The sequence below is a fragment of the Eutrigla gurnardus genome, assembly GCF_963514095.1.
Source record: "Eutrigla gurnardus genome assembly, chromosome: 20".
Lineage (NCBI taxonomy): Eukaryota > Metazoa > Chordata > Actinopteri > Perciformes > Triglidae > Eutrigla > Eutrigla gurnardus.
Genome location: NC_139931.1, coordinates 18,862,377 through 18,889,927, shown reverse-complemented (window position 1 = coordinate 18,889,927; position 27,551 = coordinate 18,862,377). Strand labels below are relative to the sequence as shown.

General features: G+C 45.3%; 3 protein-coding genes across 9 annotated transcripts in view; all 3 read left to right on the top strand.

Annotated features, from left to right (window-relative positions):
* The window catches only part of hoxb3a (homeobox B3a), an 82,531-nt gene extending 69,883 nt beyond the window's left edge, over positions 1-12,648 (top strand). For 5 of the 6 annotated variants that reach the window (XM_084037666.1, XM_084037670.1, XM_084037668.1 and 2 more), the window contains 2 exons: positions 3,778-4,487; positions 8,952-12,648. In XM_084037666.1, coding sequence (XP_083893792.1) covers positions 3,902-4,487; positions 8,952-9,817 — 1,452 coding nt within the window. In that variant the 5' untranslated portion in view covers positions 3,778-3,901 and the 3' untranslated portion in view covers positions 9,818-12,648. Of the gene's footprint in view, positions 1-498; positions 931-3,777; positions 4,488-8,951 lie in introns of those variants that run through there. The other variant, XM_084037671.1, reaches the window with a different exon arrangement.
* copz2 (COPI coat complex subunit zeta 2) overlaps positions 1-27,551 on the top strand; it is a 420,907-nt gene that overhangs the window by 109,017 nt on the left and 284,339 nt on the right. The gene's annotated exons all lie outside the window — the stretch shown is intronic.
* On the top strand, positions 15,929-20,404 carry hoxb2a (homeobox B2a). The gene is made up of 2 exons (XM_084037177.1): positions 15,929-17,454; positions 18,971-20,404. Exons 1-2 carry the CDS (start codon positions 16,653-16,655, stop codon positions 19,774-19,776), a joined length of 1,608 nt encoding a protein of 535 aa, XP_083893303.1. The 5' UTR covers positions 15,929-16,652; the 3' UTR covers positions 19,777-20,404.

Below are 27,551 nucleotides of genomic sequence, written 5' to 3'. Positions count from 1 at the left end.
GGGCCTGGTTGTCAACAACATAATGAGAAGAGGCGATACTGGGATGCTACCACTACGGTTATAGGCCCGCTATAGGCTGCTGCTGCTGGAAGCAACCCGGCAGCTAAACCCGTCCACAGCGAGAAGCTAGGCGGGAGCACAGACCCAAGACAGAGGGGGGAGAGAGGCAGGAGACCCGGGAGGACGGAGGACGGAAGAAAAAACAGAAGCGCGATAAACAACCTAAACAATGCCATGGGTTGACATTTTGTGGCGGAGCGGTTCCTCGGAGGCTGCCTGACTCGAGCGGCGGGCTGTGTGAGCGACAGAGGCTAAAAGGAGAGAAATTTGAGGCCATTGTTATCAGCCAGCAGCGGCGCAGGCAGCGCTGGTGCTGGGGCGGAGGGTGGAGGGCGGAGGGTGGGTGGGGGGAGGCGGTGGGGGGCGCGAGCTGGCAGCAGGCAGGCTCCCGGTAAGCTCGTTCAGCTCGTGCGCTAGCTTGCCTGCCTGTAGCCTATTAGCCTACACCAAGCCCGTCCGTTAACTCTGCCCGTGCGGGGTATCGAGCCCCCCCTATTGACGCCTCGAGCCCGTCCCTCTCTCAGCAACCAGCCGTTCATGCCACACGGTGTCCGGTTAGACGCCACCGCGCAGCTCCGGTCCTCCGCCGCCTCTGGCTCCAGGAGGCGTTGTGGTGGTCGCGAGCAGCCGAGTGAGTCTCGAGACGGCAACCGGAGGAGAGTGGCCGGGTTTTGCGGAGAGAAGAAGACGAAGAAGAAGAAGAAGAGGAGGAGGAGGAGGAGAGGGGGGGAAACGGGAGAGGAAATATTATTTATTTAATTATTTATTATTGTTATTGATTGAACGCGCGTGAGGACTAATCTGGGATGCGGTGTTGCTGGGTCCGTGCCGGACTGGACCGGGACTGCCGGTGCTAAAAAAAAAAACAAGGTAAGGAGCATCAACTGGCGGGCAGGCAGGCCGGTCGGTGAGTGCACAACAAACCAGGAATACAGAGTGTTTGTTCGCCGTGCAGCTTGTGGACGCGGAGCGGCGGGCGCAGTGATTTATGGCCCGTATGACTTCAATCCCGGTTCAAGAAGAGTTCACTACGCTTTAAGCTGCCGTAGCTACAAGCAGCCCCCCTTCTCCTCTCGGCCTTCCATCTCTGTCCCCCTTTTCTTTCTCTTCTTCCCCTCTCATGCCTTCATGCCTCTTCCTCACTCACACCTATTTATTTACCGCTGTTTCTGTTATGGATCATCTCCCTGGTGGTACTTTTCTCCCCCCACTGTTTTTTTTTAAAATTCATTTCTTATTATTTCTCGTTAAAATCATGACATTTTCAAATCACATAGACGTGTTTGTCACTGCTTGGTTTTTCAACAACAACATTAGTTGATTTCAGCCTAAATCGAGGCCGTGAACGCAGCAACAATAGCTCTGATCTTGGTCCACCTCGAATTGTTTCTGGGCTCGCCTCCATATAATTGGCCCATCTCTACCCTCTGTGTGTGTGTGTGTGTGTGTGTGTGTGTGTGTGTGTGTGTGTGTGTGTGTGTGTGTGTGTGTTAATGGGATAAGGAATACGTGGATTGTCCAAGTTAATGCATTCTCTGTGTGTCTCCCTGCCTGCATAGCTCTTCTCATGGCAGGCGCCATTTGTAATTTTATATCCCAGGATAAAACACAGACACTGGACACCACTAGCCGACCTCCTCCCCCCCCCCCCCCTCCTCTGTTGTTTTTGTTTGGGTGGCTGTTTCTCTGTCGGCATAAGTGGATTATTCGGGGAGGCGTCTAGTAAAGTTGGTGATTGCATTAAGCTGCAGCCCTATAAGCAAAGGCCACAGACATTACGTGTCCCATTTAATGGCGATACAGCGATATGATTTAATAACATATTCCTCCTACACTTCCTGACACGGCCTCTCTCTCCCTCCCTCTCTCCCTCTCCCTCCTTGGTTGGGACTATTCCTCAGAGTAAATAATTAGGATTCCAGCTTGTCTACCAGAAAGATAAATGGCTGACATGTGTGACGTGCTGAGAGCCGGAGAAGGGCTGCACTGTCTAATCTCAAAAAAAGAAGAATTCTAATATATTTTTTAGAAAACGAATTCTATTACACAATGGCTGTATATATTCATATATAATTATTTATGTGCTATTTTTGTAAGGGGGATTTACTGCCTTTTGTTTATGGAGGAAATGCAACCACTCATCTAGGCCTCGCGTGCTGCGAGATTTAAAAAAAAATAAAATAACACTATGAATCAGAAATATATTACAACTCAACATTATTCCACGTTTTTTCGTAGCTTCGTTGCAGCGCGAGCCTGACTACGACGCGATCTCCTCACGCGCTTTAATTCGTTATTTATCTTTATTGACATTTCTTTTTTTATTCGTCCACAACGAAACACGGACTTTTGATTCTCAGACGTGAACAGAGCCGGTGGCTGCCTGTGAGGGCCGCCGGCGCGGGGAATGAATTATGGGTAACATTTTAGTGGATGACCCTCAGCAGTTAGCCGGAGCGCGAAGCGCAAGTCCGTCTGAGCCGCGTCACCTCCGCGTCTCCTCGCGCAGCCTTCCAGCTCCGGAGAGGGATGAATGCCAGGTGCTCTCTCGCGGACACAGGCCCACCCCGGCGCAGATAGGGAGTCTGTGGGGGTTCACCCTGCTGGTTCTGTTTTTTCTTTTCCCGGGGCCGATAGAGCACTCGACCCTAATGAATCACTGACTCGTGAAGCTTCTTCCGGACTTTCTTGCTCCTTTCCCATCTAGTTGGCCCCTTTTACTCTGAACCAAGTGTTGTTTATTTATTTTTAACCTGGCCTCTAGGCTAAGCACCATGTAAAAAAATATATAGTATTTTATAAATCGATTTACCCCAACTATAACCTCGATTCCCCTTCCAAAAAAAAAAAAAAAAGAAAGCTGTGAGAAATATTCTTTCTACATCCCTCCTCCTCCAAAATCCTAATAACGTGCATATAATATGCATTTGTGTCGTGTTTCTTCTGACCTAAAAAAAGAAAAAAGAAAAACTACTGTGATGCAAGAATATCCTGTTATTCAGCAGCAATGATCGCTTCCGGAGATAGACTGCTATGAGTGAGGTAACAGCCGAGCAGACGGAACCCACTAAATCATACGTGGAAGGCAGAGGCTGACAGAAATAGGCTACCTCCATCCGTCACAAAGGGGGAATATATACAGGCCACATTCACTGCCGCCATTACACAACAAAACGTCACGTTCAGCCTGAATAACGGCACACATGGTGGGGGAGCGCTTTATTTGATATACATATATATGCAGACAACAACCAGCAATTCTAACTCAAAGTAAAAATATATTAAATCTACTAATATTCCAAACATTTTTTATTCTTAAATTCAAATATATTATTTGCTGAAAAATAGAGCATATTAGTGATTAACAAAATTCAAATTCTACAAATATTAAAAGTATTAATAATTAAATTAGATCATTAATAATAGCCATGATGACTTAATGTGAATTAAGGCAACATTTCTTTATAAATCCAAATGGGTGTATGTGTGTTTTCATGTGTGTGTGTGTGTGTGTGTGTGTGTGTGTCTGTCTCCTCCAGTGGAGCATCTGCAGGCTGTGCACTGGGCTCCGGAGGGAGGGAGGGAGGGGGGGGGGGGAGGGTAAGGAGGGGTGAGGGAAGAAAAGCAGTGGTTTCTATTCATGTCATGGTGCCTTTCATGGGAGGAAGATGGATTTATCTCTCTTATTTCTTCATTCTGCCTCTCCTAACCTTTTAGGTCAGATTGCAGGGGACCGTTGGAGAGACACCGTCACGTGACCCCCGGTACCAAATGGTCTTCCGGCAGTGGCTCTCAACAAGGACCGGAGCACAAGCAGACGAAGCCGCCACTTCTCCCAGAGATGCAGAAGACAACGTACTACGACAACTCCTCTGCGCTGTTCGGTGGCTACTCGTCCTACCAGGTGCAGGGGGCGGCGGCGGCGGCAGCGGCGGCCGCCAACGGCTTCGGGGGCTACGATGCACCGGTCCCAGTGTCCCACCACCAGCCGGCCTTCCAGTCCGCCGCCCATCTGGACGTGGACTCGTACCAGCGCTCGGCCTGCTCTTTGCAGTCGCTGGGCAGTAATGGCGGCCACCAGCAGCAGCTCTCCAAGACCAAGGAGCTGAATGGCAGCTGCATGCGGCCCAGCCTGCCGCCGGAGCACCACTCCGGCTCCCAGGTGTCCCCTCCGCTGCCCCCCAACCCCAGCAACGGCAATACCGGGGCCCAGCAGCCGGGGGGCAGCGCCGGGGCCTCCTCAGTCTCTAAATCAGGCCCCAATAAGTCATCTAACTCTTCCTCCTCCACGTCGTCCTCCACGTCCTCCTCCTCCTCCTCGCTGCCCCCCAACCCGACTATGTCCAAGCAGATCTTCCCCTGGATGAAAGAGTGTCGACAGGCGACCAAGCAGAAAAACGGTTCGCCCAGCAACAACTCTGGCAACGGTGTGTTGGCCTACACCTGTCTCTGTCTCTCTGTCTGTCTTTGCTTTGATTTCCCTCCCGTAGCTCCACACACACACACACACACACACACACACACACACACACACACACACACACACACACACACACACACACACACACACACACACACACACAGCGTTTCCTCCCTTCCTCGTCTTCCTTTCCTCCGTTCCTTTTGTCCTTCCTTCCATCATGCTCCTTCCTCATTAGTGCCTTTTTCCCCTCCCTATTATCCCGCCTCCTCCTTCCCATCACCACATCCCTCTTTCCTCACCTCTCTTATCAACATCCCCTTTCAAGCCCCGGATCCCCAGAGGATTCAAAAAGGTTTCTCAAGACTATTATGGCAAAACAGGTTTCCGCAGGCACTGGTCCAGACTGGTTATCTGTAACTGGTTCGCCAGGGTCCAAGGCCATCTCATATTGCTTTTAAATGAACTAAAGTGAGCTGGTGAGACGGTTTCGCCGAAGCGTTTAAACATCTGCCCGAGAAAGCATGTTAGCTCGGAAGCCGAAAATCCAAATCTTCTTTGCATCTTCACACTAACTGTAAAAGAAAAACATAAATATGGCAAGCAGTGATGAGAAAAAGAGGTCAGAGGTCAGAAGGATGGCAGTCTGACAAATAGTCCTGCAACACTGAGAGGCGTGCTCAAGTAAACAAGCAGAAAGCGGGAGGAACATTTCTATTTGTAATGGCTACATGGTGTTATTTCTATGATGTGATCTAAACACACGCTGTACTTTCTTTCATAAGAGTTAGAAACTATGACGGCTGTGCTAAGTGTAGGGCTGGAGGCGGTTAGCGTAGCTTAGCATCAATAATGTTACAGTCAGCCCAGTTTTGTCTGAAACAGCAATACACAATGTTTTTGTGGGTTTTGGAGGAAGTGACATGCTGGAACTGTTTCATGGCACAAACAACAGCCGTGTTTTTGTTTTTGTTACGCTACAAAACGAAAGTTTGGTTTCAGCAACAAAACCACTGAGTTGAGTTCAGGAAAAACGTAGTTGGGCTCAAAATAAGTACGTCCATTTACGTTTACAGTGAAGAAATGAAGAACAAATTTGCTTCCTGCAGACTTGTGATCACCGTGAGGTTGCCAGATTTGGTTTCGGCAACCGGAGGTATAGCTGGAGGCGCAGCATGGGTTCTTGGGCAGATATGTGCAGTGTTGTTCAGTAAAGGGACCTAAAATAAAGTTGGACAATCAATGACAACTGATTAGTCAGTTATAGGACAGTCTACACCTTCCTCCTCTTCACCCATCTCCACCTTCCCTCCTCCTCCTCCTTCTTTTGGTACCTTCTCCAAAAGTCACAGCAAGAATGAAGATATTAACAGGGTGATTTTAAATGTTGTACGATAACAGATGAATAGACTTTCAGAGGGAGAAGCTATTAACACATGGAGAGATGATATATTTGAATATAATCTGCATGTCTGATAACAGGCAAAGGGAACAGTTATCAACGAGAAAGAATCCGTTCTGCCATAATGAATCCGAGTCCCACGTTCGTATTCAGAAAGCATCCAGAGCGGAGACGAGATTAGACTGTTTATTGATGAGAATTTGAAACAATCATTTGGAGAATGTCGGCGCTCCGCGAGGCGGCCGACGTTGAAGGTTACCTCTCTCATCTTTCCGTCTCCGTGCATAGAAATAAACACGGGAGTCAACAGTTTATACTGTTGAGAGGGAGAAGGAGCTGTGGAAAGATTAGGATCCCTGTGCACGCTTTGAACTTTACTGCATCAGCTTAGTAGCACGAGCACACGGCCAGCATGCACATAGGAACATACCGGCGTATTCATAACAGAGCACACTCAGCGAGAGAGATGGAAGAGAGTTTGGTGAGGAATAAACACCGAAATGGAAAGAGCAGGGAGCAGAGTATCACCTGTTGCTGTGTAAGCCGACTTAAAACAGGACAACCCTCACCGGAAGTCCTTTAACACGTGGAACCTTCCAGATCGCCTGGGTCAAATGCACCAAGTGGCTTTTGACATTTATGCTCATGGCACATACTTAAAGCATATGAATGATATTCTCCTACATATTTCATTCCATTTTTTCTAGCTCTAGCATACAACAGTGTTTTAGCCAATGTAGGGAACAATATGGAATATTCTCTGATATTATAAAATCATAAATTTTGTGAGGGGAAAAAATGAATAAATAAGGTTTATCTGATAACCCAAAGGCAAAATAAATGGTACAACAGACAGCATTGTGTTCGTAAAATAACAGAAAGAACGTGGAAGGAAGCTCATAAATTGATCTTTCGGGCATCGCCTCGCTCCGAGGCCACACTCGCCATGAGGATGCCACTTTAGGAGCCGCTAAATTCAGACCACAGCTGGCGTCACTGTGGCGGTGTCTGTGGTGTGAATGGGACATGAATCTCTTCTTTCTTGTAAATTTGCCACTTAAATCTTTGATAATATCCATTTTTTATGTTCTTGTAAATACTTTAATCTTTGAAAATTACCCCCCTCGACTGGATTTGTTTTTATTTGTTTGTTTTTAACCCACAATGCCCCTTGGTCAGCCTTTGGCTCTGTCATTCACACTTTATACAAGACAGGAAGTGCCGGGATCAGGTGACCAAACAGGTTGTAAACAAACTCCCAGGCTACTCCAATTTATTTATGAGAAAACAAAGGCGGTCAGAGGAATAATTCCATTATGCATTGCATTAGGAAGAGCCTTTCCATATCTCACACAGGCTGCCACTCATCTGGTAACGCTTTATAGTAAGGGCCTTGTAATGAGTGTTAGTTAACAGATAATAAGCCTTCATAAGATGCTTATTAACAAACTCATGTTTTTTATGAGACTGTGTAATTTTAACAATAATGTGTATAATTATAAATAATATGTAATAATAATCCACTATAAGACATTTATAAGCACAGTTTATAGACTGTTTGAAAATGCATGAACTTATTGATTGATCAGTTTAGCTAACTTGCTTTTTAACAGTGTTTAAGCTTCACAAAGCTTTTTTGTTGCCTTATTAACATTCATGCATATTTTATAATACATTTATTAGCAGTCAACGATGCCTTTCGCATCTACGGGGTCTAAGGCAAGAACAATGATGGACTTATTAATAACTATAAATATGCAAATACATCGAATGACAGCTTTATGATGCTATTATTATTATTGCTATTATTATTATTTACTCATAGAGTGACACGTATTATAAGGACATTAATATAAAGCATTGCCAATTGTTTTCCTTTTCTTGTTGGACATAAAGGCGATGTGTGAATCCTCTTATCTCCTGAACATCATATGTTTGACTGATTAAGTGACACAAGCTGCTGTGAGGTTTGATGTGAAATGATGAGGAAGAACACTTCATACCAGAGCTGATAGGAAGGCTGTAGGCTAATCATGAGCTGCATGCTAGTTAGTAATGGCACGTATGTTTGACAATGTGAGCCCTATTTGTGTCAGCAGCCTGGTCTCCGAAAAACACGCAACAGAACTGGAAATATGCTTTAAGAGATATGTATTTGTGGATTACGATCATTTTGTTGCCTCAACCTAATATTATACTTCTGTTGCCCAAACCTAACTATGTAGTTTTGTTGCCTCAACCTAACTAGTTTTGTTGCCTCAACCTAACCTTATACTTTTGTTGCCCCAACCTAACTATCTAGTTTTGTTGCCTTCATTTAACTGTAGTTTTGTTGCCTCAGCCTAACTATGTAGTTTGTAGGGTTTTTTTTATGTTGTTGTGAGCGTTCTGTCCATCAAAGAAATGTGTTTTTCACCAAACATAATTGAGTGCAGTTTAGTTTGAAGAAGACCGAGTTGTTGTCAGATAATGAAATATCATCTGGAGTTTTCTTCTGTAAGACGACATGATTGGCTCCCTGCTGAGAAGGTACACACTAGCCCCATGTCATTCACTCCTCATCAACAAGGTGTCACAGTTGACGTCTCTGAACACTGTGAGGAGTGAGTAGAGGTAAAAGAAGGAGCCGGACCCTTCTTGGCGAAGCTGAAGCCAGCCTTGCCTCCTGCTCTGAGTCCTTGTGTTGCAGCTGTTGTTGCTGTGGGGGGTTTAGTCTTTCCAGCCAAGATGCAATTTAGCTGCCCTCGGCCAACGCCGGGCCCTCCGTCTCTTAATAACTGCCACTGTTATGAAGTGTTGACAACTAATATCAAGGGATAATTCAGCCAGCATGCCTCAGACCTCCCCCTGCTTTATTAAGAAGCTGAATGCTTTCAATTTCCTCCAGCATGCAGCCTGAGTCTCTTTCAGTCTCCCTGGCTCGCTCAATGTCATCTCCGTTCACTTCTTTTACCTCCTTTTTTACCACTCTGCATCTTTTTTAGTTGCTCCCACTTTGGCCCCCTTCATGTTTTGGGTCCCCCCTCCTGTGTTTCATGATCTCACTCTGTCATCTTTTCCTCTCCTCAGCATCAGGAGGAGCCGAGAGCGGCAGCAGCGGTGAGAAGAGTCCCACCGGCGGCTCGTCGGCGTCGTCCAAGCGGGCGCGTACGGCGTACACCAGCGCCCAGCTGGTGGAGCTGGAGAAGGAGTTCCACTTCAACCGGTACCTGTGCCGGCCGCGGCGCGTCGAGATGGCCAACCTGCTCAACCTGTCCGAACGCCAGATCAAGATCTGGTTCCAGAACCGCCGCATGAAATACAAGAAGGACCAGAAGTCCAAGGGCCTGAGCTCCAGCTCCGGAGGGCCCTCGCCGACCGGCTCCCCGCCCCTAACCATGCAGTCCTCCGCCAGCTTCCTCAACTCGATGCACCCCATGGGAGGGGGAGGTGGGGGGTCCGGCTACGACGTCCCATCGCCGCCGTCCTTCGGCAAGCCCCACCAGGGAGTGTCTTACTCCATGTCCACTGCCTACTCCAACGTCCCCATGAAGGGCTGCCCCCCCCAACAGAAGTACGGCGCCCCAGACCCGGACTACGGCGACCCCCATCCTCACCACGGCCTGGTGCAGGCCAACAATGCTGGCTACGGGACTCCCACCAACATGCAGGCCAGTCCGGTCTACGTTGGGGGCGGCAGCTACGTGGAACCCATGCCCGGCTCAGGGCCCTCCATGTATGGGCTAAACCACCTCGGCCCCACGCCGCCCCACCACCAAACCATGGACTACAACGGCGCGGGGCCCATGTCGTCCGCCAACCAGCACCACGTGGGCGGAGGGGGGCCCCCGGGTCCCTGCGACCCGCCCACGCACCCGACCTACACCGAGCTGTCGGCGCACCACACCTCGACTCAGGGCAGAATCCAGGAAGCACCCAAGCTCACTCACCTGTAGCAGGTTTGGAACAAAATACCGTAGGGAATAGTGAAGACGACACAGAACACGCAACACGACCCACTAACAGACTCACTAACACGCGACGCCACCGCTGACGGGACGGCAGGAGGCAGGACACGGACGGGGCCATCCGGCGGTTTGATGGCCACAGGGGGGGGGGGGGGCTGTTAGGGTTTAGGGTTGTCCAGGTTCCACCGCCTACGTTACCATTCCTTCTAAAAAGACAAAAGTTGAGCCTCTTATTAAGTAGCAACATGGACACAAAATGTCCGTGTTGCTCAATAAAAGGCACATCTGCATCTCCCGCTAACGTACTGAAATCAATGGTTGCCAGTAGGGACCGAACCTCCTCCGTTACTTACATCCTCATACAGGTCATAAACCATGTAAGTGCATTATCATGAGTGTTTCAAATGGAGTTAATTTCACTCACATATTCAAAAACATTTTTTTTATTTTCCATTTTAGAGCCCTTTTTTTTCTTTTTTAGAGCAATTTCCTGGAGTGTCCCAGAGCAGCCGAGCATATTGTAGGCGTAGGAGAAGAGGTGGACTGTCACTTGTCCCCCCACGTCCCCCTAGGGGACAATCAATGTCAGGACGCTCATCTTGCGGCACCAGAGCAGAGAAGTATGGGCAGCTGTGTGGCAGAACGGGATCCACGGCGAGCGCCATTGTTTAGCCGCTATTCATGAGACGGCACAGTCAATGTGCAGGACTGTAGTCAAACAAAGCAGATGTCAGATTATCTTTTGATATATTTCTTGAGAATTATTAAAGAGCAATGTCTCTGTTAATGTGAAATGGAGCTGAATGATTTTTTAAAATCCCCCGTCACATTGTGCGCCTATTTAACGATATATGGGGCAAAAGGTATTTCCTCGTATTTTTATATCTAAAATTATGAAAGAAGAAATATTTTTTTCTTCTTTGACAACCCGTGCTTACATCACAGCTTACCGACCAATGACATCACGACACCCATCACTCAGTCAGCTCCCCTCGGCAAAACAAGGGGCGGAGCTCGCCACGACGTTAGCTCAGCTCGCACGTTAGTGCTAGCTCCTACGCGCTTTTAAATTGTGCTTTGGCACTAAAACCTTCCCCCCGAAGACACGCGCACATATACAAAGAGCTCTCCCGCCTGGTAAATGAAATAGTTGAGATTTTAATGGGCCGTTAACGAGGTGGTTGGATTTATGGCGCTGAGCTCTCTCTCCCCCCCTGCGGGCAACACATGTTGTTGTCAGCCGAGCTGAGCTATGTGGAGGGCTCTGCCTCTCCATCAGCCGGGGAGAGAGAGAGGGAGAGAGAGGGCCTTGGGGTCCCACGAAGCACATAAAAGCCAGCGGATGGCCTTCCCCTCCGCCACCTCCTCCTGCCGTCTCCGTCCGTCCACACCGACTCACTAACCCGCCGCCGTCTCCCGTCTGTGGCAGCAGCACATGGCTTCTTCTGAAGGAGGCAACATTTCCCACAATCCGCCACAGACCCCCCCCCCCCCCCCCCCCGCCGCACGCACACACACACACACACACACACACACTCACTCACTCACCACCACCTCCCATCAATCTAACAGGGTTTAAGAAGCTAAACTAGCTCCACGTCTGTGCTAAGCTACACACACACAAGCTAGCTTCCTTTTCGTTGACACATCGGCAGCCACGGAACCAGCTGGTGACATCTCTAAACAAACACGAGGAAGGACACGAAGAGACATTTTTAATGTTCTTATTTTAGCACATCATCGACACAGGGTAAATAATAAGAGCGGAGAACACTATTTATTTATGTTTGGGCAAGTTGTCCACACTTTTTCTCTCGTTCTCTCTCTCTCGTTGGAAGGGTTCACTTAGGCTACATTAGCGAACACCAACGCAGAAGAAGTCCACATTTTTTATATTGCTTTTTGTTTGTTGCTTTCCTTCGGTTCTCACATTGACTTTTAACGTGGATACAGGGTATATATTTGAACAAAAATGCATGTCCCGGAAATCTGAGCTGACATGTACAACACACTTTTTAAAAGAAAGCGACTGATTTGTTTAAAGGGTCGGCGAGGGCAGCGCGGGATAGAAGGCACACACATCAGACGGATTCAGACCCGCGTTGTGCCGCTGAACCCGCGTGACGCTCGCCGCCGTGCTGCAAACAAACCTTTCCGTCCGTTTGTTTTTTTAAAAAGTGAAGATTTACACAAAAGCTTTTTTCACATCCGGGCATCATTGTTGCACTTAGAGTTTACATTTTGATGGTTAAAGGTTAAAAAAAATGAATGATAATAAAAAATCTTATTTTGAAGACGGAAGGCCCTCCAATCAAAGCGTCTTTCGCCGATGTGTGTTCAAGTGAACATTCATATATAAATATTTATTTGTTATAGCCAGTTTAAAAAGACTTTCTGTTTTGTATTATTATTATTTATCCTTCATGTATTTATATCGAGAAAAAATACTGTACTTTTTTAGTATTTACCTGTTATGAAAGAAAAAAAAAAGTTGTGTTTCTTCTTGTCCATTGTACTGAAGTTACATTTTTTTTAGTTCTTGTATTTTAGAAGAAAATATGTAGTTTTTATGTTCCTATAATGACCCTTGTACATACATGTCTTGGCTTGTACAGGGAAAAAGGCAAGGGTGGGGATTGGTGACCCATCCGTGCATAGTCGGAGAAATTTAGACAAACTACTAGCTGGAAAAAAAAAAGAATGAGTCTTTTTTTGGAGAAAAACTACTTCTTTCTTTGTCCTTTGTAGCTCCTTTTTCTTTCATTGTTGAGAGAGTTGTCTGTCGAACAATTCTTTAATAAAATGTTATGTTATTCAGAGATATCGTCGGTTTGTTGATGGTTTTCAGGTTTGCACAACGAATTAAAACATTATCAACTGAAAGGGCAAAAACAGTCTTTAGCCAGCGTTACTGTCAGGTGTAAACCTGCCAACACCAACCTATTGGCGGCCATGGCAACGTACAAACAAACATTTGGCTCCTGTTGGCTGCTAGCTGTGGCAAAAAAAGAAATGCAAATAAATGCACACAATGATCAAGAAACCTTTAAAGTGCACTGTAAAAAAGCAACAACTTGTTTTTAGCTTTGACTAATATTAATTCCATAAAATATAAGAACAACAATTTTAACTTCAATTTAACCAACAGCTCTTTTGCTGAGAAATATTTACATGCAGTTGTTGTTATTGTATCATGAATCCCATTTAATTTAAAAAAGTCATCCTAGTCCAACCACTAAACTGAATTTGACTCATAAGTTGTTTATAAAGTATCTTTTTCAGCATTAACGACGAGCACAATGATGACTTTTAATACTCTTTAACCTACTGAACCCTGTTAAACCAGCTGAACTCAGAAAGACGTGCAGTTTTGGATTATTCTGGTGGTTTAGTAGAAGGTCCCAGTGTGGGATCATGTATAGTCTCTGAAGTGCTGGTTGAGGATCTGGTGTAGGTGGGAATTCTGACACCTCATAGTGAATATGGGGTCAACACCTCGGGCTGAAGCTCGGCATCGCTGTCACAAAACTTCCCCATAAATGACTCTGACGCCTCGAGCGACGTTTAACATGAAAACTTCTAAATCTGCCTCTCGTCTCCGTCATATCTGACTGAAGTTGCTTGGCAACGTGGCTGATTCATTTACCATACGGATCACCAGCACCAACAATCCACACATGCCAAAGTCTGTCAGACACTGGGCCGCGTCCCAGAGCAGGTCTAAGGTCAGATCCGGGAACTATTCCTGAACTGAACCCTGGTGCCTGTTGCTTTTTTAGGAGTCGTCTCTGTGAGAAGGAAACATGGGCTTGTTCTGGTGTTCGGTATCAGAACTCACAATTCTTGATGGACGACGCTTAAAAGAAAAAGAAAAGCGCGCTTTAGGGAAAGAAAGGAGCACAACTCCATCATTAAAGTGTGAAAACACTTCCGTGCTGCCGAGGTGCCCTTGAGCGAGACACCGAAATGTTCAAGGTTATTATTCCACGAATCCCAGAAGTGCTCTGATTTAAAACGTTGAGGAAGACCATGTGGCGTGGTCGAAAGCTGAACATGAGTTCATCTCAGTCGTACTGCAGAAGCTCATAGAGCATTTAGACGATTTAAGGATTCAGGACTTTTTGGCTTTCTTTAAATAATTGCCTGTTGCTTGTTGACTTTCTACATTTTCATTGGAGGTTCATTTGTGTCTCTGCAACATCTCACCTTCACATTTTCTCTCCTTCCAGCTGATTTTCTGTCTTGTTGCGTCTCTTTTCTCTCATGCTGATTCTGTGCTGTGATGTTGTTTATGACTAAAAGGAGCCCTGAGGCCTGCGCCTTGGCCCGGTCACATGGTCTCTAACCCCTCCAACCCCAACCCCTCCAACCCCACCTCTCTCTCTCTCTCTCTCTCTCTCTATCTCTCTCTCTCTCTCTCTCTCTCCAGCACGCGCTTGTGCTGAGAGGTCTGAGAGCAGCATAAAACTTAAGACATAAATCAGGCTCCCATAAATAATGGCTGTACTTCCCTTTACATCTCCGTTGGACTAACAGACAATAAAAACACCAATAAGCTGAGATTGGATCTAATTTATAGCCTCGTAAAAACAGGCGGGAGCTCTGCTTCAGCAACGCTGTCACTGCTGCACTCAGTGCAGCCACGACTATGGAGCACGCTCACAGCCAGGTGCACGGGCTGATCTGGAGTCAGAAAGGCGGCTTACAACGTCGAACGGTCGCGATTTCTGGGTATTTGGCAGGAAATGGGTCAATGTGAACAGATGCAGCCACTAATAGACAGCAACACGAATACAAAATATATAATTAAATTATTATTATTATTATTATTATTATTATTATTATTATTATTATTATTTTTAATAATAATAATAATAATAATAATAATAATAATAATAACATATGGAAAAAGTCCTGGTAATTTGGAATTAATTTTACTAAACAGAAATAATTAATTAACTGTTAAAAAGTTTGTTCTTACTTCCTTTCGTCGTGGACCAATTCAAAATTCAAATAGCAATAATTCGTAAAGGTGCTAATATATTTCAAATTAAAAACGTTTTTTCTGGAATAAAAATATTTGAAGTACCCTCGGTGACCCAAAATGAAATAAAATAGTCACAAACTCAATTTCCAGCCGATCATTCCACGCCTCCCATGTGACTAGCCTGACAAAGAAGCAGCTTGTGTTCTCCAACAAACCTTCCAATAAACTCCTCAAAAATGTAAAATAAATAAATAAATAAATATATTTAGACATGTTTCTTCTTCTTTAAAATCTAGAGTTAAAAGGAGATAAAGAACCGATCTGGGTGCAGTGTGTTGTGTTGCAGTCAGCAGCCGCGGCCTACTCACTGCCTGCCTTTCTGCTGCGTTCAATGGCCCCTCACTCCCACACACATTCTGCCTTTTTCTCTGCCTCTCTTTCAGAGTGAGGGAGCCAAATGGCATAAGAAAGAGAGGGGTGGGGGTGATAGTAAACCACCATTCAGTAGCTGACTTTTCTAGTTTTATTTTATTCCCAACCGATAAAACATGTCTGACATTTAGATACGCGCGTATTTTCTGCGCGTAAAAGCGACAGAAACGAGGCGAATAACGGCTCCGAGGGGAGAGAGAGGCGAAGACTGGAGGGTTTCTTGTTATTTAGGGAGTGAGAGCGAAAGAGAGGGGCCGCTGTCAGGCTCTTTGCGGGGAGTGAAAGATTGATCACCGCACATTTTCTCCCCGCTCCTCGGGCCCTCCCCAAAATATCCCCAGCTAAAGTTCCTGCTCTCTCCACGAGAACGCTTCTGCATGTGCGTCCTGTTGAGTCTGACGGCTACTCAGCACACTCTCACTTACTGCTAGCCCTTCATATTACTGCTGCTGTGTTATAGTATTATTTTTTTACCAGGAGGAATATGCGCGCTCCCCTCCTTTTCTTTTTTTTTTCTAGCTGCACGGAGCGACCTCGCTGTGAACTCTCTGCGTAAACACACGGAACATTTTAACACACATGCACCACACTGGAGAGAGAGAGAGAGAGAGAGAGAGAGAGAGAGAGAGGGGGGGGGGGGGGGGGAGAGAGAGAGAGAGGGAGAGAGAGGGAGAGAGAGAGAGAGAGAGAGAGAGAGGGGCTATTTTAGTGATTCCGTCTCCATCACACAAGCTCCAACAACGATTTTTAAAAATCCCCCAAATTCATGAAACCGTCAAACAAAAACAACAACAAAGAGGTGAACTTACACAGCAACAGGCTCTCTCTCCCCCTCTCTCTCTTTGCCTCTCCTCCCCAGTTCAATCTAAATGTCTGCTCTGGAAGCCAATCGGCTTCATCTGCACTGAGTAGAAATCTCCATCATCCTCTCCTCTGGAGCCGCCGCGCCATCTATAAAACCCTCTCCAAGTTTTTCTGCGTCTAAGTTCGGGGATTTTTCAGCCTCTGTCACACTTTATAAGATTAATGATCTGAGTGCTGTAAACAGTAGTGAGCTTTTCTCCCCCCCGTCTCTGAAGGAGCCATATTGTAAACGGTAACCGTCATTACATCACCATATAGGACCGGGAGAGGAAAAAAATGTCCGAGAGATGCTCTATTGTTTGTGCGTAAAAACCGGGTTCGGGGATGCGGCGACCCGCCGCCCACACGGCGCACATGGCGACCGGCGGCCCCGTCGCTCTCCCCACCGCGGACTTTCCCCCCCGTTAAGACGGAACAATAGCAGCTATCCTGTCTTATTGCCCCTCTTGGTCACAGCATTTGGTGGAAAAATAATAATGCTGCTTCCCACAGCCATCGCAGCCGCCAGGCCCGGGCCCCGGATTGGCTGATTCGGATCACATGACCAGGAATTGGCTGCAATTTCGCCCCATAGTTCTTCAGTTTAGCCTACCCAGGTCCCCATACGCTAGTAATATCACCAATATACACAATTATTATATAGCCACCGCATTTACGCCACTGCGGTCGGGAGCCTACATGCTCGCGCGTTTTTTTTCATTTCCTTTTATTTTTTTCTTCCTAAGAAGCCATATTGTGTGCGTGCGCGAGCGTGCGTGTCTATGTGTTTTTATTTTTTTTTATTTTTTTTTATTTTGGGGGAAGGGATTGTTTCGGGGGGTCTCGCCGTTTGAGCTCGAAGCCGGTTTTGAGGGAGCTATGAATTTTGAATTTGAGAGGGAGATCGGTTTTATAAACAGCCAGCCGTCCCTAGCAGAGTGCCTGACGTCCTTCCCCGCCGTCCTGGAGTCATTTCAAACTTCATCAATCAAGGACTCGACAGTAATTCCGCCTCCCTTCGAGCACACCATCCCCAGCCTCAGCCCCTGCACAGGCAGCCAGCCGAGACCGACTGCTAGGAGCCAGCAGAACCGGAGAACCTCTGTCACTAATGGCCTCCAGACGCACCACCGAGCCGGCCAGCAGCCCTGCCCGCCCGGCCAGACCCCTGGCCCGGCCACGGCCACCGCGGCAGGTCCGCTGGCCCACGAGTTCCCCTGGATGAAGGAGAAGAAGTCGACGAAGAAGTGCCCAAAGCCCGGGAGCAGCTCCAGCGGTGGCGGATCCATCATCCCCCCCGCCTCGTCCTCCCCGTCGCCCACCGCCTCCGGGTACGCTTCGGCGGGCATCGAGTCACCCACAGGTCGGTATGCTGGGAAGCCAGCGTGTGCATGTGTGTGTATGTGCGTGTGAGTTTCATGTGTGTGCAGCCCGGTGCTTTAATTTCTCTCTCTGCATCTTCACTTCCACTTCAGAGATAACATTTATTACACACAGCATGGTTACATGACATTTTATTTCCATGGTGCGTGTGTGTGTGCGTGCATGTGCGCGGGCGCGTATTGTGCAGTGCAGCGATGCTGTGTCAACAGGGTAGCCATATCTGGACCGCCGCATTATGCTGCAGTGCTTTTTTTTTGCGCTTCTCTCATCACGCGTGTAAAACACGCAGCCGTAACTCTGTCACTTCGACAATCAGCGCGTTGGATTGAGCCGTGTAACGAGCGCAAAGCTCCTCGCACGCGCATCCTCCTCGTTCTGTTTCATAGCGCACATTTACCAGCACGCATGGGAGGCATTTATCGTGCGTAAAAAGGCGCAGAGGTGCGGATTTATTGTCTTTATTCACCGCGCAAGAGAGTTCTGGTGTTGATTTCAGCAGCAACGTCGCCCCCCCCCCCCCTCCTCCCCCCGACATTACATATTCATAACACAACTGAGATGGGAGCCATATTGGATGGTGGGGGAATATCATGGCGAGGCAAGGCGACCGGACAAAATATGTTAGGGTGGGAGGTTGGGGAGGGGGAGGGAGGGAGAGGGGGGGGGGGGGGGGATCTTGATCCAGTCTGCACACAATCTGCTATTTCTTAGGTAATTTCGGTCTTTTACACTGACCTCCATAACAACCTGCACACATGGAGTTCTCTTATTTTAACGCATCTCCAAACACAAAATCGCACCTTATTCATTTGAATGGAATTCCTTGTTTCCACCCCCCGCCCCCATCTAATTTATATATATATATATATATATATATATATATATATATATATATATACACACACACACACACACATTGGTGGTTTTTATTTTATTCCGTTTCTGACATCCACATCCCCACATTTCTCCCCACATTTCCTCTCCGGCCCGTGATTTATTTATTTCTCCCCCCTCTCTCTTCGCGTGTCTCTCCCCTCGCGCCGCAGCCTCGCGCGGCTTCACGAGGAGAGAGAAACCCTCATCATCTGTCTTGATCTGCCTTTTTGTTTATTATTATTATTATTTCTTCCTTTTTTTACCAGCAAACAAATTGGTCCACTCTCACAGTTATGCGTTTGGCTGCTACTGTAATTGGAATAAGTATTTTTTTTTTCTTTTTTACGAGACTTTTTTTCCGTGTGTTTTATTACTGTTTTATTACAGTCAGAGGAGCCGAGGGGATTCCTGCTCGATGCTGAAGCAGCTCATTTCTTGGCCGCGCGCAATAAAAGTGTAGAGGTTTTACAAGGCTCTCATGGAATAGGCTAAATCACTATTTGGAGTTTAAACGAAATATAAAATTTAAATAATAAAAAAAAAGAGGGATGCCTTTTCACACACCATCAATCCCGCACATAATTCCTCTCTCTCCTCTTTGTGCCCCCCTCCCCCTGCAGACCCGAGTCTGGATAGCGGAGGAGCCGGGTCCCGCCGGCTGCGCACCGCCTACACCAACACGCAGCTGCTGGAGCTGGAGAAGGAGTTCCACTTCAACAAGTACCTGTGCCGGCCCCGCAGGGTGGAGATCGCCGCCCTGCTGGATCTGACCGAGCGCCAGGTGAAAGTGTGGTTCCAGAACCGGCGCATGAAGCACAAGCGCCAGACGACGAACCACCGGGACGGCGGAGGAGGAGGCGGGGGCCACGAATCCAGCGAGTTCGAGCCGCTGGAAGGCGCCGACGCCTCGTCCCCGTACTCGAGCCAGCCGCTGGAAGCATCTGGTACCGGGGAGGCGGCGTCGGACGGCGAGGCGGGGAGCTGCAATCCATCTTCCGCCTCCTACGCGAATGACAGCGGGGAGAATGCACAACCCACGCCGGAGAAAGGGGGCCGATCGAGCCGGCCAGAACGCCCACAGCTGCCGGCGGCATCTGGCTCCTCCGACGACGCTGCGGCGCACCACTCCCCGCCGGCGTTCACCGCGACAGACTCCGCCGATCACCCGGGGCTGCTGCAGCTCAGCGAGGCCGGGCCCGCGGCGGCGGCAGCAGCCGATCCGTCGTTCTCCGTGCTGCGGGACTCCTCCATCACCGCCTCCTCGTCTTCAACCGCGCTCCCCGACCTGGCCTTCTTCGCCGGGGACGCCTGCCTGTCACCCAGCCTGCAGAGCTCCCTGGATAGTCCAGTGGATTTCTCCGAGGAGGACTTCGACCTGTTCAGAAGCACACTGTGCACCATAGACCTGCAGCACCTCAACTTCTGAGGCCCGCGGACCGGAGAGAGACCTCGGGTCACGGACAAACAAACACTCGGCGAGTTGTTTAAAAAGCATAAAGCTTCTCGGCAACATTCCTGAAACATTTCCCAATTTAAATGTTCGTTTTTAAATATGAATATATTTTTTGCGTCTTCTTGCTGGTTTTATTTCGCGGCTATAATGTAGTTTAAAAAAGAGATGCGGTTCCTTTTTTATTTTTATTTTAAACATCGAAGGGATTTTTTTTTACAATCGAAACGTGGATTTTTTTTCTCTCCCCCGTGTTCAGGTATTTATTGCCTCTTTCCTTTTTATATATTTTTGTCGCTAAAACAATGAACCCTCATCCGTGTGTGTGGATTTGTTTCCTCTCGTGCATTCTGGTGCAGCTTCGTGGATCCTTAATAACTTCTCAGGAACTGTTCGTCCAGGCGCAGAAAGCTGGACTTGCTTTTTAAAAGAAAAACTCTCACGTGAAGAATTCACAATTCTCACTCTGACGGAGGAGCCCTGCTGATGACCCGAGTTTTAGACCCTAGTTTATTTATTGAGATTCTTTAATAGTGAAAATCCAAATTATTTATTGTACATATATTTTCATAGTGGAATAATAATAATAAAAAACACACAAACATTTAAAGTGTGGCCCATGTCGTTTTGTTTTAGGCTGTATGAATCTTAGCCTGTATAATAATTTTGTGCATTAAATATATTTTCATTCACACACATTTTGTAATACCTTAAATATAAAACACAGAGCTTATTAGCAGGACTTACATTTTATTTCCAATTATTTAGCTGTTTTACAATGGATTTAAAAAAAATGAATAGCAAATATAATTCCTATAATACATTTATACCTTTCTCTATGACCCTATAATCCCAGTTTAGTTTATGTTCTAGCTAATTATTATGATACAGTTGTCATTATACTGAAATAGCCTATGTGAAATTTGATCTAATGTAATTCTCTATTATATATTTTATGTATCTTTAATTTAGACTGCAGATTTGGGGTTTGAATGGGTGTCTGTATGTTGTTTTCCCACACAGCGTAGCTATGTAGCCTGCTATAGCCTGGCATGGTTTGGCTCATGTTTACACAGAGATAACCCGGAGAAGGAACTGCAGATAAAAAAAAGAGGAGAAACAGGCCACAGCCGGGTCATTGTTAGTTTAGCAGAGTAGCCTTTAGCCTCTGAGGAGTAGCTAACGGTTAGCATAGCATGGCCCTGAGGATGGCAGAGAAGCTACAAAGCTACTGCTAGCTATGAAGCTGTTAGGGTGAATAGGGAGCAACCCTTGAGTTAGCATAGCTGCCATTATTAGTGTGTGTGTGTGTGTGTGTGTGTGTGTGTGTGTGTGTGATGCTAACTAGCTGCTCCTCCTCCCACGGAGTCAAAATGGCGCTGAAGACAAAGCAGGATGTGAACAATGAGCAGTGGCAGCCATTACAGGATGACTGGCTCAGTGTGACAGGCAGGCATGGTGTGTGTGTGTGTCTGTGTTGTGTGTGTGTGTGTGTGTGTGTGTGTGTGTGTGTGTGTGTGTGTGTGTGTGTGTGAATAGAAGAAATGTGCCTTGTGTTTAAGACTTCAGACTCAAGACTCAAGATATATTTTTTTGTAATCATAGTAAAAACTAAAATAAATACAAAATATAATTATAGTAACAACAAAACTATAAATACAACAACTACAAATAATAATAATAATAATAATAATAATAATAATAATAATAACCATTTATTTTAAATATGTAAATATTTTTTTATTTTAATATCTAATTGTTAAAAACTGCTTTTTGCAATCTGGAAACCTGAATCAGGAACTGGGTTGATATTAGCAACATGACCAGTAAACATCATGGGATGGTGCATGAATATTTCCGTTATTAAATTGGTGGTTTCAATATGATGACTTATTCTTTTATGCATGTCCACAAAAATACTTTCCTGACAGTTTGGAAACCCAACAGTAACCCCCACATTGTTTAATAAACCCTGCTGAACGTCCAGACAAGCTCCACTGCCAAACTGCCAATCCATCATGAGGAAAAAATGAGGACAGAAATATTAGAATTAGATTTTTTTTTCTTTTCACCAAACATCCACATGTGTTCAATGTGGCATGAAATAAAACACGGTGTTCAATCTAAATGTGGGAGGTATGAGCTGAAAACATCCCAATCTTAAGGCAGACTGAAGAGGGGATTCCTCACTTCTTTATCTGGGATAAACTCACACAACTCATAGCTTACCATTCCTGGGGTCCTTAGACTGTGAATAGAATATATTCCCTGTAGCTCTGATTGATGAATATTCCATCGCGTTTGGTTAGTTCAGTAACGGCAGCCCAACTGGGCACAAAAGGCAATATTGCTCCATTTATTTGGTAATAATAGACTCATCTGAAGTCCATTTAACTATTAGCATTAGCATTAGCATTACTACTAATGGTAATAATAATAATAACAATTATAACAATAATAATTATGAACAACTGTGAAGTGTTTTACTAAAATAAGGAAAATACTGTAAAGTACATTAAAAAATAAATAAAATGAAACTCCCACATTACACATGACAATTAAAATGCCATTTGAAGAACATGTATAAAGCAAAGAATTCAAAATAGGATCTGGATTAACTAAATTTTCTTAGGCAGGTCTGCTTTGGGGTCCTGCAGAAAAAGCACAATCACCTTTAATTTCGTCCTGTTTACCATGAAAAGGCCATTTCCGAAGTATAAGCAGGTTAAAGTCCTTGCAATCTTTAAAAATGTTTCATAAAAAATGTTACTTTAAGAAGTGGGCATGGTTTTTCCTTACTTGATAATATCGTCAGTAGTTCTGTTTGGATCAGTCATACAGTGAGAAATGCAAATATAACAGTTTGCAGGTTCCTGAAAGATTCAACCATTAATGGTTTAATTAGCAAAGTAACAGGATCGTCTATTTTCTGGTTCTGTGTCACATAATACTAAAATAATAAAAAAGAAAATACACAGAAATTGAAATCAATATTCTTACCACATATAATGTGAAGTGGCAACATCGAAAGAGAAAACAGTAGTGACTCTTGTATAGAACCATGGGGAACTCCCTTTACCTAAGACACCTTTGATGAACTTGAATTCCCAAAATGGACAAAGAAAGTACTCTAAAGACCATATACTGACCTTAGTTCTGACCTCAGGATTCAGGATGACATTATGCTAGAAAACTACAACACGCAAGTTAGATTGAGTCAAATGAGTCACAACAACACTTTGGGACACACGGTGTCCAACACCGGTCTCGTGGTTTAGGCGTACTGTGTAGTACTGTGTAGGACATTGCATGTGGTTTCTAATTAGTGTGTCCAAAATACGAAATTGCATCTTTTAGAGTTGGCATTCATGTTGACATGAGAAAAAACAGACAATAGGAATCCATGTACACGGAACCAATAGATTGCATTTCCTGATTACTTCCTGACTTGCCATGAAACTGGGCTGGACTTTGTGTCTGACAAAAGTGACATCGCTCCTCCACAGTCCAAATATGGTCACTTCCATTCAGTGGTTGCAAAAATTCCAAGATGGCGCTGGCCAAAATCATCGATGGCAACAGTCAAAAAAGAGGCTTCAAGAGGCTTCAAAACTGTAGTCCACGTGACTACATCCACTTCTTATATACAGTTCATGAAGTAAATCTGTGTTTGATGGGAATGCACAAAATAAAACTGCAGCCTTAACATCAATGGCGACCAGTCCAGACAACATATGGCCATTATCATTTAAAAAGGAGACAGTTATTATCTAGTCTCTCAGCCCAGGTTTAGTCACAACTCTAGACTAATGCAAGATGGAAATGATCCAATATTGAATTTGAAATGATGATGGGAATAGCGGGCAATATGGAAACACATCTCTCAGTTAATAATATCCCTCAAGAAGCCTATTCAGCCAAGATATAGTAGCCTATAAAAAGTGCTTTATAATTTTAATGTTCAAAAGGAAATGTGGGGGAGCCAGTTTGAATGGACCCAATACAGCTGATACATTCAGAATAGCATTGTTATCTATAATTTACAGGTTCTCTGCAGCCACAGAATGTAGGCTTATGTTCATTATAGCTAAAGCTAATGGTATTTCCTGAGGACTGGATCAATCACCAGACAGCAAAGCCAAAGCTCAGTGTTATATTTCTACATTTGATATAATAATGTTAATATTCACTTATCTTTAGACTCTATAGAAAATTCTCTATTAATATTGTTTATACCTCATTCTGTAGGTCGACTTACTGTTCGTCTAACATGTTTTTAAGAGGAGGGAGGGTTGTAGTGGGAGTACTGGTTGTAGTGGGAGTACTGGTTGTAGTGGGATGCTGGTTTCAGTTGGGATGATGTTAAATGGTTTACATGGCTAACGGTCAGGATCAGCTCAGTACCCAACAGGTACGGAGGAAACCCACGGGCGGCTGGTCACATGACCTGAGATACTTCCTGGTCTACGCTAACTAGCTAATGTAGCTAATTAGTGAATGTAGAAGTAAACCCCATCTGGATTATAAAAAAAGTTATTTGGCAAACACGTGTATGGTACTTACACGATTTGTTCAACAAGGTAATCTTCCCAAATTAACACCAGTATGAGGATTTTTGAGGCGTCAATGCAATTGGCAGAAGCTGAAAGCTAGCGTTAGCTTGTAAACGAACTACGCCACCCTTTTAACCCAGAAGAAAATCAATTTTGTTAACAATGTAATTATTGCACTTTTTATGTTTGTTTAAATATTTTCTTATTGTGATAAAAGACATCACATCAGCTTTAACTGTGACGATTTTAAGGTTAAAAGGGTGATGAAAAATTTCTGTCACAACACTGTTTCTAAATATATTTAAGAAATATGTTGTAAAAATTAGCCACTTCTGTCAAATGTGTATGCATATAGCATGTAGCGATTATGTACAAGCAACCTTCCAGGATGTTTAAAGTCTTTGTGAAAACTGTGTCATGGTGGGTCGCTAAGGGTCGCAAAATTCACGAGAGCAGTATTTACTGACTTATTTTCTATCGAAGACTAATCATTAAAACCTCTCAAGTTAATTTGAGGCATTTGACCAAAAAAAAAATGATAAAAAAAAACCAGTCAACTTGCAGACAGGGAACCAGAAGTGCAATCTTTTCACCCAAATAAGTATATTTTTCAAAATCTTGAATACTTTCCAAAAAGGATGCAGACGCGTGTCAAATTCACTATGAAACTCAACAGAAACACATCTTATAAATACAGTATTTAGGTCATATCTAAGTATTTAGGCAAGCCCTTGTTACACATGTGGTTATATGCCTGATGTCGGATTTAAATCAGGAAAAAAACATGCATTGTATGTAAATGCAAGATTCAGGCTTATGTCTGTAAAAGCACACAAGAAAATAAAAAGCATTTCTCAGTGTGCAAAGGAAAAACAAACAGTGAAAAGACAATAGAAAATAAAAAAAAAGACAAGTGAATGTTAGTCTGTATTGCTCTGTGATGCCAGGTGGAAATGAAACATGTAGATTTTGGCCAACTTTCAGCACAAATCAAGTAGGGGTCTACCAAAAAAAAAAGATAAATACAAAATATATTGAAGCGTAATGTAAAAAGTTCTTAACTAAAGGTTGGTAGCCAGGACAAACTGGACATCTCCAAGGACAAATAAAAGAGTGAATCACTTCATCAGCTTCTGTTTGAGTTGAGAATGTATCTTTTTAACAGGAGGAGCCGGGATCCGAACCGACGACTCGCTCTCCAGCCGCCCTTTAAGCCCTCCACTTAACCTAACGTTCCTTTTTGTCTGTCTGTTTCCATCTGTCAGAAACAAACATGATGACACATGCCACGAATGATTCTTCCAATTGAAAAACTTCTAATACTTCTAATATTTGTGCTGAGAACACTGAAAATAAGATGGACATCTGGTCCACAATTTGGTAGATTTCAATTTCGGGGACAATTTCAAAAACTACGATGAGACTGTGTGTTGAATCTGGTCAGGTAGGGATCTGAACCAGTATGCAGAGGATAAAACAGTAACTCCTCATCTACGTGAGTATAGGACGAAGAAAGAATTGAAGTAAATGCAATAATAAAGATCTAAGCAAGAATATTAACCATATACAAAATTATATTCTGGGTTTACCAGACCGAAGAGCGGCACGCTCTTTCTCCTGTAACCATCCATCTCGGTGTATCTTGTAGACAAAGAGATTACAGCAGAGTACATCTCTATGCTCGGAGACATATCTCACCTTCTGAGTGCCTGGATGTGTGCGTGTGTGTGTGTGTGTGTGTGAGTGTGTGGGTGTGTTCCAGTAATCTCTCTCTCTCCTGGCTGTCACCGCCTGTCGGCCTGCTGCCATGCTGTAATACGCGGACTGCTCCTTTATCTCCGGCATCGCCGTCACCGTCACTGTTATGATTTCTGCCTCTTCTCTCTCCGTGAATGTGTGTGTGTGTGTGTGTGTGATATTGCATAACTCAGGCGTGATAGATCACCCACTTAGCAGCTCTGGTGAAATATGTGAGTGGTGGATTTTTAGCGTTGCGGGCGTCGAGAGGAAACTTTAGACCCCCAATGATACACGGGCCGTCCTGCTGCTCTGCTGCCGCACCAACTTAGTTCACACACGCCAGCGTTTGTTGCCGACACCAAAGAGGTGGGATTATAAAGAGGAGGGAGAAGTGGCGCTTCCTGGTGGGTCTCTTCTGCACCAGCCAGTTGGCGACCTTTGGTTCTGAAAAGTGAAGCCAAGGCCAAAGTGCCATGCATTTGCATTCTCTCTGCTGGCCACCAGGGGGCGACTCCTCTGGTTGCAAAAAGAAGTCTATGACAAAATGGTCCTACTTCTGTCTTGCTTTGTTAACTCAGTAAACGTTGTTGTTGTTGTTTCAAGTCTTCAATCCAGCATGATGTTCATTCAGTAGATTATGGTCCATTTAGAGTCAAACAGACCAGAAAGCAGGGGATGCTTTAGGGGGCGGGGCTTACCTTGTGATTAACAGGTTGCTACCACAATACCAATACAAACTGCACTGGTAGCGTGGTAGCGACCTGTCAACTGCATTATGCAGTTAGCTACTTAGATGACTTTAACACATAGGGCCCTAGTTTCGTAGACTAGGCGTAGTCAGCGCGCAGCGCACCTGCGCCATGCCGACGGGGTGTGTCAGCCTGGACTTTGCAAGTTTCATGCACCGCGCAGGCACTCCTCCCGTCTCGCCCACCCGCGCAAGTGGGAAAGAGGGAGGAGAAGAAGGCGTGAGGGGGAGAGGAGGAGGAGACGAGGCGTGGACTGGGATTAACATAGCCGATTCAGATCTTCACCAATCAAATGAGCTCCTCTCCTCTCCTTTAATGCGTTAGGGGAGGTTCAGTGCAAGTTCCGTCACTTGACAACCCGATGACAGAAGCAGCGCCGCTGCTCCCACCACGCGCATCACGCGCTGTGCGCGCGTATCATAATAATAACAATGCCAATATTATAAAAAACAGGAGAGAGAGAGGAGATGTTTTGGTCCGAGAGGCTGAGTTTCCGTTACGCGTGCCATCCGCCTTTGATCTGACGTCAGATGTGACGGGACAATCTATATAAATTCACGTGTTGATTCAATTAGTTGCATTAAATAGTATTTGTTGTGATTATTTATTGCATTTAAATGCCTGGAACCAGTGGCGGTTCTACACGGGGGCCTACAGGGGCCAGTGCCCCTGTAAAAATGTCCCAGGCCCCCCCTGTGGCCCCCCCAGA